Source organism: Salvia splendens, chromosome 5, assembly GCF_004379255.2.
Source record: "Salvia splendens isolate huo1 chromosome 5, SspV2, whole genome shotgun sequence".
Taxonomy (NCBI): Eukaryota; Viridiplantae; Streptophyta; class Magnoliopsida; order Lamiales; family Lamiaceae; genus Salvia; species Salvia splendens.
The window spans coordinates 13,679,396-13,693,550 of NC_056036.1; the positions used below are offsets into that span (position 1 = coordinate 13,679,396).

The following is a 14,155-nucleotide window of genomic DNA, read 5'->3' on the forward strand; positions in this document are numbered from 1 at the left end:
ATTATTCGTATCGGTTTGAACATTGTTATTAATGAGTACGTACTATACCCTAGCCCCTAGGCTTATTAAACCCTTAGGGGAAACAAGAAACGTGTATCAATCATCGAAACACGACACATGTTACTCGTATACATTGCAGTTCACATATGGTGCATTATATAGTCAATACTATCCATTATTCGTTACTATTCGGCGCATTATTCGTATCAGTTTAAACGTTGTTAAAATGTGTACGTACTATACCCTAACCCCTAGACTTATTAAACCCTTAGGGAAAACAAGAAACGTGAACCAAACATCGAAACACGGCACAACTTAAATTAAACGGAACAGGATAAATGTTCATTACATATCACAAATAATGCATTACAGAAACTAAAACTACGCATTATACTACACAATATGTACATTATGTATATCTGTTTTAAAAAATACCTACTCGCTATGCATGTGCAACCCCAAACGAATTACTGTAGCTTGTGTATTTGGACAACGTTTGTTTGACTTAGAACATACTACACCCTAGCCCCTAGGCTTGTTAAACCCTTAGGGAAAACAAGAAACGTGAACCAAACATCGAAACACAGAACAACTTAAATTAAACGGGTCAGTATAAATGTTCATTACATATCACAAATAATGCATTACAGAAACTAAACTGCGTATTATACTATATAATATGTACATTATGTAAATCAGTAAAAAAAAACCTACGCACTATGAATGTGCAATCCCAGATGAATTACTGCAGCTCGTGTATTTGGACAACGTTATTTAGACTTAGAACATAAATGTGTGCATTATTTTAACTTATGTAGTCATTATTTGTATTTTGGTGGTCATTGTTGTAAACATTAATGCAATATTCGTGTGTTCATTATTGTAATGGTTCCGCACATTATATGAATATTTATATGCATAAGCATATCCTGGTGTATGCATCATGCAACTGGTGATTTTTATTGTTGAAGAGTACATGGAATATGTTGATGTGCATTACTTGGTTTAATCTCTTCATTATTTGTTTGTACATTACCTTGTATAATCTGTGCATTATATGCCTATGTTTAATGCATTATTTTGCTGATCTACACAGATTATGTAATGCGACTGAGAACAGACGCACACCAACATGAAAAACGATCTCGAAGCTCTACACTGATTATGTATTACGACTGATATTCAATTACAAAATGAAATCGTCGAAACCACTAAACATGAGCGAGAAGCGGGTGAATAACCTTCTTCCATTGATTATCGACCAATCGTGCACAATCTACAATTGTCTGCGTTTGATTCACAAAGCACCGGCGTGCACAATCTACGATCTATAATCGTGAACTGCCAATTTCTCGAACTGAAATTATCAAAATTAAAAGCGGCGTGCTGGAGAAAGAAATCAGCGAGAAATTGGGAAGAAATCATTTGTTGAAACTGCATACAGCCTAAAAGGAGTAATTCATGGACAATTCCATAACTAACAAATTTGGTTAATCCCTATTTCACCCCCAAGCGTTGAAAATTAATTTTTTTTGATAATTTCAGTTTAAAATTTAAGCCATTAGATGCATTGAAATCCATGGATGAGATTAAAAAGGAGAAAGGATATATAAGGTGAAAAGGATTTGAATACAATCCTATAAATATAAATATAAATATAAATATAAATATAAATATAAATATAAATAAATAATAAAACCACACATCTGATACAAAAGTATACCAATAGTTATACTTTTTGCCTATTGGATTAATTACGTCTTGCAGTAACTTTTACATTTATAAGTCTAAGTTGATAAAAGTGATTTTCCACAATATACGCTTTGACTAGTACTCTCGAATTAACATATTGTCACCGAATATAAAAATGATTTTCTTTTAATGTGTAGAAACACTTCAAATTTACTGGATACCGACAAATTTAAAGGAGTTCTGGAAATTAAGCCAACAATGCTCCTATAATATACACTACGATATGACGTAGAAAGATAGAAATAATAAAGAATGCTTGTTGGTTGGTGTCTTTCATGATCTCCAATCTGTTAAACCCATTTATTTATAGAAAAGACCATGTGGATTGGAGGTTGCCACAATACGAAGAGGAAAGGCCTAAAAATTAACAAAAGGCATAGAAATAACAAAGGCCAAACACCTCTCTTAAATTCTCACGTTATCAACAAATTCTAGGTGGTAGTCAAGTTAAGAGAGAGCTGAGAGTTGCGATTGGCATTTGGCACGTTTTTCTAATTGTCCAAAATTAAAAATATAATAAAACAAAACTTGAAGATAAATCAATTAGTATTGTTATTAGCAGCTTTGGCAAGAATTTGGCAGCACAAAAGGTTGGGGCTAGTCTATTTGAGATGTTGTGATACAAGACATATCTTCCATATCTCCCATAATTTAGTAATTAATATCTTTATAGTATATTTTGCTTAGTTGGTTAAGATTAGATTAGATTTATTTGTTGAGGATTCCACATTATAAATATGTGGGAATATTTCATAATCATCTTTCATGAAATAGAATATTATTCACGCAGCTTTTCTCTTCTTCTTCAATATCAAACCCTAGTTCTTGTCGTTGTTGATGTCGGGCAAAGATTCCCGCGACTTCACGGAGGAACCCTAATTCTTACCGTGTGCGATCGACGGGCAAACGATTCCCGCGACCTCACGGAGGAGTTAATCCGACGTTAAGGAGATTATCCTTAACATGTTGCTCAGTTAAAATTGTAAACTTAAGGAAAAAATTGCAAAATTATAGTAAATTAAAATGTAAAATTATGATGTTTGCCAACTTATTTTTTGTTTTTGGTACATCAAATGCCATATGTGCACATTTCACCTTTGGACATTATCTTATCATAAATTAGATCGTTTTAGTTCACTTTAGATAAAGTAAAACTATCTAAAAGTGAAGTAAATCATTTGCATAACCAGAATGGGACTGTTAAAACGATCTAATATGAAGTCCATATTAGATCAGAATGGGACATTATGCTACACTAACTATATTTTGGTTCGATGGTTCGACACTAAGAATTAGTTCTGCATATATTACATAGTTCATTTTAAGATCATTTTAGTTCAGCCTTTATGAGTAAAACGATCTAATAATGAAGTCAGTATAAAATGAAGTAAATCATTTGCTTGATTTATTTTATCCACTAGATTAGAAAAATAGATGACTAAGATTTGGTTTTTAGTTCGGTCTTTAAAATTAGTTCGATATTTAATACAATCCTATATACTATACATATTGTTATTTCGTACTTTTAGTTTATAATTATTTGAAATGAAGATAAATTTGAGAAAGATAGTGTTACGATCCCCCTATATCTTAGGATTCTCCAAATATTTAGTTATCTTTTTATTATTCCCCATATCTTTTGATTCATAGTATATTTTCATATTTTGTTTTCTTGTTCCCTAAGCTAGTATTCTAGTATTATAAATAGGGCTAGGTTGTTATCTTTTTATTCATTGAATGAAGAAATAATTTGCCCACATTACTTGTGCAATACTCTACAAACTTTCAATACTGCCGACGGAGGGATCCTCCGCTCCAGTCTCTCAGTTTCAGCCGCCGACCCCAACGTTCGGGGCGCCGGATTGGTGTGTTGCGAGTGTAATCGCAGGATTTCTTCGTTAAGAGAATTGTGCTCTTAACAATTGGTGCTTTCATCCCGTGCTCATCCTCCGTCTTCGTCATCCATATTCCCAAAATAAATCACCAATATCAAAAAAAAATTCAGTCACATCACCTGCTCGATCACCTCCCACTGTCGAGCTTCACCGCCGCCGTTCAACGTCATCATGTTACGCAACTACACAGAAGTGGGGCGTTATGAACAACTATTCGATCAATTGGATGCCGCTATGTCCAGGTTGGAAACACGTTGTGACAAAATCGAACGGCGTAGGACATACTTGCTTGCGTATAAAGCAACGTATGCACAACAGGCGTGCTACGATTCCCGCAAAGAGATTCGTGCGCCTCCGCGGCCGGAGCCACCGCCTCATCAGCCGCCAGACCCGATGTACTCACAGCGAACCCGCCGCTATCCGCCCCACAGTCAGTCGCGGCCTAGAACACCTCCTTACACCTCTGGGTCGTCATCGTATTTCAGCCCAGATATGTACGGCCCGCAGCCGTATTCTTGTTCAGACTGGGAACAACCTGGAGTGCTCAGCGACTACTACGACCCGCCGCACGAGCGCTCTAATTCTAGCCGGTATTCCGTCCGACGGAATGCCTACCGGCCACCTGGAGAGCTCAGCGACTACTACGAGCCGCCGCATGCACGCTCTAATTCCAGCTGGTATTCTGCCCGACAGAATGTCTACCGGCCTCCGCGCAACGCCTTCACCTCTGGGGATCAGTTCGCGGAGCAGGAACGGCCACTCCGACAGCCACATTGCGCTCGCCAAAGCCCGAACTCGGGTTGGTCTTCGCCAGAATCGCACCAGCAGCCGTTTCTGCATGCGGAAAACCAGACTTGCTGGGATCTGCCCTCCCAAACGTCTGGTCGCCGTGTTGGAAAGATTCGCGCTCTCCCGTTGCCAGAACATCCGCCACAGCTGACTCCCCCAAACTTGTTGTGCCAGCAGCCCCAAAACCGGAACCAGCGCCCCACGTTCCCAAGCTCTCGTACCCCCACACGCCCGCAACTCGTGCTCGACCAGAAGCCACCGCTATGGTCAGATCGTCAGCTACAACAGCCAAGTACAACATCGACTATTGAGCTTCCGCCCTACGCCGCACCGAGCCCTTGCCAGCCCTTGCTATCGATGTCCGTGAAAGCTCCATTATGCGCCTCTCCTCGTCAACCGCAAGCGGGTGTCTCAAGCTCAAGGAAAAAGGAGTGGAAAATTGATTCGCACGATGGTGAAGAGAAGAGGGACGAGATGTTGATAGTACTTGGTAATATGTGGAATCAGAAAGAGATAAGGAAGGAGAATGACTCTATTACCAAAAGAGAAGATGAGGTCAACAACACCTTTCTGAGGCTGATCGAGAAAGAGATGACACCTGAAGCTCTTGATTCTAGTTTGGAGTCGAAAGAAAAGGATTTACCTATGCATCCTGAAAAGCAGAGCAAAATCGCGAGGATGGACAAGGCTGCTTTTGAGATACAAAAGTACAACCTTGAAGAGGAAAGGGAAGAGAAGAGAATGTTATTTGAGGATGAGATTAGAGTCAAGACTGTAAAATTGGTTACGAAGAAGACCGCAATCCGCAACACAAAGAAAATATTGAAAAAGAGAGGGCAGTCTCGTGCGTTTGATCCAGGAGGAGTTGCCTCGCCGAAGCTTCTGATTTCAACTCTCCTTTTTGCTTCGTGATTCCCACCTTGAGGACAAGGTGGATTTTAACCGTGGGGGAGTTGATACGAGTCTATTATTATTATTATTATTTAGTTTAGATATTATAGGGATTTAGCATATCTTTTTCTATACCTTTGTTTTCTTGTTCATTAAGTCAGTAGCATTATAAATAGGATAGACTGTTATCTTTTTTATTCATTCAATCAATATATGAAATTATCATTCTTTTGGCTCAATTGAGTAGCAAACAAGAAACATCTCCTAAGGTTGCCGACGAGGCTGATCTCGCGCTCAACCACCTCTTTTTTGCCGTCCAAGTCACGACCCAACGTTGGGCGCTCGACAAACGACGACATCGCGTTTCTTGATTTTGCGTAGAAATCGACGTTAAGGAATTAGGTCCTTAACAGATAGCTAGATAGATGATACACATTTTAAAAGTTATGGTCTGGTACAAATTGAACGATGATGAAACAAATGAGATGGATGAAATGAATAACGATAAGGAGAGGGGCGTGAGTTTTGGATGCTCTAATTGAAACATATTATTGGTGGCATATGTTTTCATGAGAGTTCGGTTAACATTGTTTAAATTAAGAATCTTATGTTTGAGATGTTATATTTTTCTTACTTTTTCCACTGATTCTTCTTCATAATTTCTTTTAAAAGAAATACATTATATCAAGTCAAAATGTATCCTTAAATGATAGGATTAAGGGAGTTCAAGTGATTAATACAAGTCCCTTTTTTGCTCACAATTACATTCACCTGAGAATCTTCTGAGATTATTAAAGCGAAAATTTTTTAGGATTATGGGAGGGAGTAGGTAATAAACTGAAATAAAAACAAGAAAAACAAGAAAAGTGAAAAGGTGAAGTCTTGTAAGTTGTAAAACCCTACACAATAGTAGAGTGGCCTCAATTATTATACCGAAAATGACAATCTCCAACCCTTTTGCAGAAAGTAGGTCACAATTTAGGGATACTGTACTCTCCAGCATTACAACCTGTCATCCACAACCTTACAAATTTATGATTTATATTCTCTCTCTCTCTCTCTCTCTCTCTCTCTCTCTATATATCCATGCAATATATATATATATGCACTATCTCTCTCTCTTCCTAACACACACACACAACCACTCAGCTGAGATTGCTTACAAAAATGGGGATATGCAGTTCTAGCGAGTCAAGTTGTGTAGTAGCGACGGCTAAGTTGATATTGGAAGATGGGAGACTACAAGAATACTCCTATCCCGTTAGAGTCTCTTACCTTTTGCAAAAATTCCCTGACTCTTTTATCTGCAATTCCGATGAAATGGGATTCGACGACGTCGTTTTGGGTGTCACCGACGATGAGGAGCTCCAGCTTGGCCAAATCTACTTCGCCCTCCCCCTCTCCCTCCTCAACCGCCGCCTCCTTCCCCAGGATATGGCCGCATTGGCCGTCAAAGCCAGCTCTGCTCTTGGCCGGAATCTTGTCGTCTTCTCCGCCAAGAATCCGCCGGGAAATGCTGGATCTTGGCGCCGGAGAGGGAAGTTCTCGGCGAGGTTGAATGTCATACCCGAATGAATAGGTCCAAAACCAAAATGTAGTAGGAATTCAATTGTTCATATTCCTATTAATTAAGTGGGGCATTCACATTTTACCCCAGTAATATCATTTAATTACGCATGTGTCCTTCAGCTTAATTCTTTTTTCCCCCTCTCTCCGAATTCTTGCTTCATCTTAACCATCTACTATATACTTTTCAAACTCTCTAATTTCATCTTTTAATGATAATTAAATACTGAATTGACTGTAGCGGATACAACACAAAACAATTCATGTTTCTAGTGCAGTTTTGAGTACATAAAATCTTAAATATTTATATAATTACACATATATTATTACACTGAAGTCCAAAACTGATCCTATATAGTACGGAGTATTTGCCAAAAATACTTTTTGATCCTTTGGATCTTGTTATGTTGCCAGCTAGTACACCTTAAATTAATACTCCCTCCGTCCGCCATTAGGAGTCCCATTTATGGGCGGCACGGACTTTAAGAAATGTTAAGAAAAGTGGGTGAAAAAATGTTGGTGGAATATGGGTCCTACTTGTATATATTAGTTTTTAAATGAATGTGAGTGGAATGAGTTAGTGGAAGGTGGGACCCTATTACCATTTATGGTAAAAGTGAACCGGGACTCCTATTCGAGGACGGACTAAAATGGAAAAACGGGACTCCTATTCGCGGACAGAGGGAGTAACTACTAAATCTAGTCTATTCGATTCTGAAAACAATGAGCTTTTTCTTCTAAATAGTATTGAGGCTCCCTTCCCCGTTCACTTGGCATACCAAAATCTTAGGGCACCCGCAACGCGTGCCGCAGGCGTTCCGCGTGCCGTTCCGCCGGAACGGTTTCACCGCGGAACGCGTTGCGGCGCACCGTTCCGCTCCCATTCCGTTCCGCGTGCCGACGGCACGGAACGCGGCACGGCTTGTGCCGCCACGCGCTCGGGCGACGTGGCGCTCCCCGCTTCGTGCGTGCTTCCCACTCGCCGGCCCGCGAGTGGGACACGTCAGCGATGACGCAATAATTAATTTTTTTTTAAAAAATATATATTTTTATAAATTTTTTTTTAAAACGGTCATATTACCGTTTTTTTAATTTTTTTATTTTTATTTTTATTTTCTTATTCTATAAATACACCTAATTTATTACATTTCACACACAACTACACATCTACTCTTCCTAAACCAACATCAATTCCTCTCCAATTTTCTATTTCAATCTCCTTCACAAAATGTCCGGCGACGGGAATTACGGCGGTGGCGGCTCCGGTGGGTGGGATCTCAACGCGTTCGGTGATTGGGAGACCATGTACAACACACTAGGTGGTTCCGAGTCGTCGACGCCGGGCACCCAGGGGTCGGCGACGCCGGGTGGGTACCAACCACCCACTTTCGATGTGGATGCCTACGCTTGACCACCCGGCTCGCGGCTTTCTCAGGGTTTGTCCCAGATTCGGGAGGATATCCCCGTAGAACCCACCCAGGGAGGAAGCCGAGGCGGTGGAAGCTCTAGGGCTGCGTCTGAGGCACCCGAGGAGGAGGAGGAACTGGAGGATCTGGGCCGGCATCCGTACAACAACGAAGAAACTAAGGCGGTGTACACCGCCTGGCTCACCGTCTCGTACGATCCCATCGTCGGGAACCAACAAGCCGCCAAGTGCTTCTAGGAAAAGGTCCGTGATGTCTACCACCAGACTAAGCCGAAAGGGGCCCGGAAGCGCAAATATACAATGCTCCGTGCTCACTTTGGCCGAGTCGACGCACAGGTCAAAAAATTTAGCGGCATCTACGCGGCCGAAGCGGCGAACTACCAAAGCGGAGCTTCGGGCGCCGACATTCTGAGGGCGGCTTTGCGCGTCTTCTACCAGGACACCGGTCTACAGTTCAAATATGTTGATATTTGGCAGCTCGTCAAGGACGAGGAAAGGTGGGCCGGCGGTGTCCGCTCGAGCTCGGGCTCAACCTCAAAGCACACGAAGCACACGGCGAGCGGCCGCTACTCGTCTGGTGACACCGGTGAGGCCAGCGAGGGTACACCGCAGGTGTTTGGGGGTACGGGGGATCCAATACCCGACGAATACGGGGGATCCAGCCGTGGGCGCCGTCGGCCGCAAGGGACGAAGGCGGCGAAGACGGCTAGAGCGAGGAAGGGCCGAGGCGAATCAAGCCAGTCGGCCTCAGGATCGGGCTCGCGGGGAGGCTCGGACACACTTATGGTGGCGTACATGACCGCCACAATGGCGGACACTTCCCGCTTCTCGTACGCCCAATTCACGGCCTGGTGGAACGGAATTGTGTATATGGCATCACAACTTGGCCTTCCGACTCCCCCTCAACCTCGACCGCCTCCGGAGGATGATTCGCCGGCGGAGTAGTTTTTTTATTTTCCCACGTTTAATTGTGTGTTTTTTATTTTGTGGTTTTTATGTTTTTAGGATTTTAATTGTGTGCTTTTTTTATTTTTTTTAAGTTTAAGTTGAATTTTTTTTAATGTTGTGTGTTTTTTAATAAAGTGTGTTTGTTTTTTATTAAAGTGTGTTTATTTAAATTGAATTGGGTTGGAAATAAAAAAAATGAAATTGAATGAATAGTAATTTAAGGAACGGTTAAGGAACGAAGGGTTGCAGGTTCCGTTCCTTAGTTAAGGAATGGAGTAAAAAAGTACAGTGGGGCCCTCAAATAGTGGTTTAAGGAACGGTATAGGAACAGCGTTGTGGATGGCCTAGGTGCTCCATTCCCATTTTACATATGTTAGATAAACTTGATTCTTGACCGTGAAAAACTGATGCATATGTGAATAATTATACTCCGGAGTACACTTTATGACGTCTCTAAATTCCACATTTCTAATATAGTTAATATTTTTCATAATGATATGTTACATTAAATACTACTAATAATTAAATGATAACTAAACTTTATTTACCAACATTTATATAGCATTGGATTCAAAGATCTCATCGTATCTAATAGTATCATGCTCCATCCGTCCCAAAATAAGCGAGTCATATTTCTTTTTAGATGTTCCATTATAAGTGAGTCATTTCTCTTTTTAGCAAAAAATCATCTCTCTTACTTTATTCTCTTTTTACTTCTCTACTTTTCTCTCTCTCATGCTTTCCTCTTTTTACTTTAACTTTTTAAATATCAATTCCTTAAATCTCGTGCCCAAAAGAAATGGTTCACTTATCTTGGGACGGAGGGAGTATGTGATAAACTCATGTTTTTATCGGTGTAATTGGTCTGTTGAAGTGTTAAATGCCGAGTTTATCACTCGAAATTGTCTTTGTCCAGCCAATTATTCTATATCTTCGAGTTTTATGTGTTAGTTGAGTGTTCTATGAAAAATTGATGGAAAATAAGGCAAAATGCAGCTGAATGGAGCAGTAAGGAAGAAAAGAGCATCACCCGGCCGGGTGAATTAACAACACAGAAATTACACCCGGCCAGATATCATATATTGTGCGTGAAAGAGGCAGAGAGGGGCTGAATTCGACCACCCGGCCGGGTGGATATCTAGCACAAATATCCCACCCGACCGGGTACTTTAAATGACGCGTAATTTAGCAGGAAACACGATTTTTGAAGAGGAAAAATGAGAAGAAAAAGCTAGGGTTGCAGTCCACGAGATGCATTCGACATCTACCGCCTCCAACACTCACACACACCCCCAAGAACACCATTGAAAGAGAGAATTGAAGATTGAAGACTCTAGATCGGAAGATTGAAGCCTTCATTCCATAGATTCGTTCCACAAGAGTTCTTAGTATCTATCTTTCATGTTTTTGTTTGGATTCTTTGTGTTTGACTTGGTTTCCTCCATGAACATGAGTAGCTAAACCCTTCTTGTAGAATTCTTGGTGATGATGCACTAATTTCATAGTTTTTATCCAGTTGATTTTGTTTTTACCTTGCTCTTGTAGTTATTTGATTATTCTTGGGTTTATTCCTTTCAATTGCTTGATCACCACTTGATTGTGTATGATTAATTAGATTAATCAGGAGATGAAATAATTAATTTGGAAATAAGAATAATTCACACCTTAGTACAATAGAACTCGGGAGAGTTGAGGTTTTGAGTGAGGTCTTTGACCTAATCGAGCTTTTGGGAGTTAGGAGTTTAGGATTAGAAGAGGACTTCAATCCTAGCACCTAATCTACAGGTTTCTCACATCGGGAGGGGGTTTAATCTATAATTGCGGTCGACTTAATAACTCTAGAGACACTGAAAGGTAAGACATTTTGATTGGATAAGAGCTTCGAATTGTGCATCGCATCCTAGAGTTCTACAATTTTCTCCGTATTATATTTTCACATCTTATTTACTTGTTTTCACTTGTTTATTTGCTTTTTATATGCTTTTAGTAGTATTAGAACAAACCAAACTTTTTCCGATTGTCTAGATAGTAGTTAATATTTGTTCGTGGTAGTTAAGTTGGTACAATCTTGTCTCTGTGGGATACGATACTCTTGTTTGCTAATTGTCACACTAGCCCGTACACTTGCGGGTATCTAGTGTACACTTGCGGGTATCACTTGTGTTAAAATAATTCCGAGTCAGTATGTTAAATTGGGATAGTTATATAAATTGAAAGTTGTGAGATGTTTTATTAAGAAAGAGAACATAGGTAATTATGACTAATAAAATTCATTTTCGAATAATACTTCTATTGACATTTTTTAAACAGGATATTGTGTGATATTTGAATTTTACCATCTATTTTGAGATCTAACGGACTAAAGTTGGTAATAGTTATAACAATAATGGATATTTATCATCTTAATAGGACCATATTACATTATTTAATTATGAATTAGGTAATCATCGTGTTCATCACATTTAATGTACTCCTATTACTTATTTATTTTATTTACATAGTTAGTTTAATTCTATTAAAATAGAACATAGGAAATACTTCATTACATTTGCTTGTTTATTATGATGTGGGAGTGCATATTAAGATGAGAGAAAATTAATTATTCTATTGAAAAGAGAAAGTAGTTGGATTTTTAAATGAAATAATAAAAAGTGGCTGGGTATGTTTATTTGAGAGAAAAAAGTACTTTACGGTGTATTACTTAGTACTATTATTTTAGTAACATATCATTTTATTCAGCACAGTAAAGAAAAATGCATCATCATGGGACGAAGGTAATATTATTTTAGTACTACTAAGTAACGCTTATAATATGAAGTCAATTTGAAATTTTATGCTATATATGCATCTATATAAATATTCTATTAATTGTTAAGATCAATCTTATGCAATTGTTCGAAGTCTTAGATATAAATTCATTTAATAATTTCACTATCATTCGTAAACAATCGTACGTGAGAAATTGTTAGAGCATCCACAACCGTGCTCTTGCCAACGAGCACGGTTGTGGGTCCGGCTCCACTTTTTCTGCATGCTCTTAGGCAAGAGCACAACACCCACAGCCGTGCTCTTCCGCAAGGACGAGCACGAGGGTCCTACCATTCTATTATTCAATTTAAATAAAATATTTCATAATATTAAAATTCATTAAAAAACTAAAATAATATTACAAATTACAAATAAAATAAAAATTACATAATTAAAATCCTAAAAATTAAAACTACATAATTAAAATCCTAAAAATTAAAAATTACACAATTAAACTCCTACAAATAAAAAATTACATAATTAAACTCCTAAAAATTAAAAATTACATAATTAAAGGCTAAAAATACCCCGTGGAAGACTATTCATCCGGCGGCACTACCCCCAATTGTTTTTGGAGACCCAATATCATGGCCTCATGAGATCGAAGTTGCGCGGGAGGTCATAGTTCACCTATCGGCCATATTGAGTTGGGCCAAAATCGCCCACAACGAGTTGGTTGAGGGTGGAGGTGGAGCATAGGGAACGGGGACGGGAGCGGGTTCAGGAGCATCGCCGGATGGAGTCGTGGCGCGACGGCGGTTGGCTGCCGTCTTCTTCCTTCCTTGCGGTCGGCGTTGGGAACCGCTCGGGCCGGCGTCGGGGCTACCTAAGTTAGCTCCGGCAAGTTGGCTAGCCACGTCTTCGGAGCCGGCGTCGGATAGGGATACCGACCTTGACCGTTTGGAGGAGCCGCTAGAGGAGGATGTTACGCCTCCCCTATACTTCGGATGCGACCGCGTCTCCTGCCAAATGTTGAGTTACTTGAACGGCTGTAGTTTATGGATTGGTAGGTCGACAAGGCGGAACTGATGATGTCGACCTCGCTCCGACCGCTCTTTCCGGAGGTAATACCCCTGGAACTTTTGGATTCTTCGTTGGCTCTGTATATGGCATTGCGCACCATACTCTCGTTGCGCTCGATTGTTCCCGCCGGCCGGTTTTCATTGTACCGGCGACAGATGCGCCACCAATAATGATCGTCGGATTGGTTCGTGCCAACCTCCGGATCTTCGGAGATTGACAAGAACGCCTTGAACAATTGCTTCATCTCCGCCGGAGTGTACGGTGTGCGGACACCGCGAGTAGGAGGAGTCGGAGTTTGGGAGGGGCCGCTCGACCTCGCTCTGGGCTCGGGTGTCCACCCGTATAGCCCTTCGGGGGCATCTTGGTCGTCGATCGGGTAAGGCCGGTAGCCACCCGGAACTCCTGAACTTTGGGTTTGAGGAGGGGCAGAATATTCCATTTCCGGACTAGGAAACGGTTGTGAACCGAACCAATCGGGGTCGCCGTGGCCGGACATTGTTATGTTGTAGGAGTGGAAGAAAGATTGAGAATGGAAATGAGAGAATGTAGAAGAGAATTGTGTAGTGTGGTGTGAATTTTTTGGTATGAAAGTGGGGGTATTTATAGATGAAAATGTGTATTTTTGGAGGAAAAAATGAAAAAAAAATAAAAGTGGGTAGAAAACGGATATAATTTTTTTGGGAAGTGGAAAAATATAATTTTTTTTTTATTTTTAATCGATATTTTTAATTAAAAACCGATTTAAAAAAAAAAACAAATTGCCAACGGCTATGCCGTTGACCAATCAGCGCCTGCCACGTCACCTGCTTGCTGGCACAGACGTGCTCGATGCATCGAGTAGCACCGTGCCAGCGGCGCGAGCGCAACGGCGGACGAGGTCTCCGTGCCACTGGCACAGACGGACGGACGGCGTCCTGCTCGCCGTTGTGGATGCTCTTAAGATCAATTTTATTTTATGGAACTGTTCGAATTAGCTTTCAATTCATTTAATAATATCACTATCATTTGTTAACAATCATATGTCAGTGGGAGTGCTGAGGAAAGATGTGACGTTTAT

General features: G+C 40.4%; 1 protein-coding gene across 1 annotated transcript; it reads left to right on the forward strand.

The window, feature by feature from the left end:
* Positions 1-6,270: 6,270 nt before the first annotated feature.
* Positions 6,271-6,997, forward strand: LOC121803171. The gene has a single exon (XM_042202874.1). It carries the CDS (start codon positions 6,495-6,497, stop codon positions 6,900-6,902), a length of 408 nt encoding a protein of 135 aa, XP_042058808.1. The 5' UTR covers positions 6,271-6,494; the 3' UTR covers positions 6,903-6,997.
* The last annotated feature ends 7,158 nt before the right edge of the window (positions 6,998-14,155 follow it).

Coding starts and splice junctions, on each gene's coding strand:
- LOC121803171 (XM_042202874.1), top strand. CDS start 6,495: ATGGGGATATGCAGTTCTAGCGAGTCAAGTTGTGTAGTAGCGACGGCT.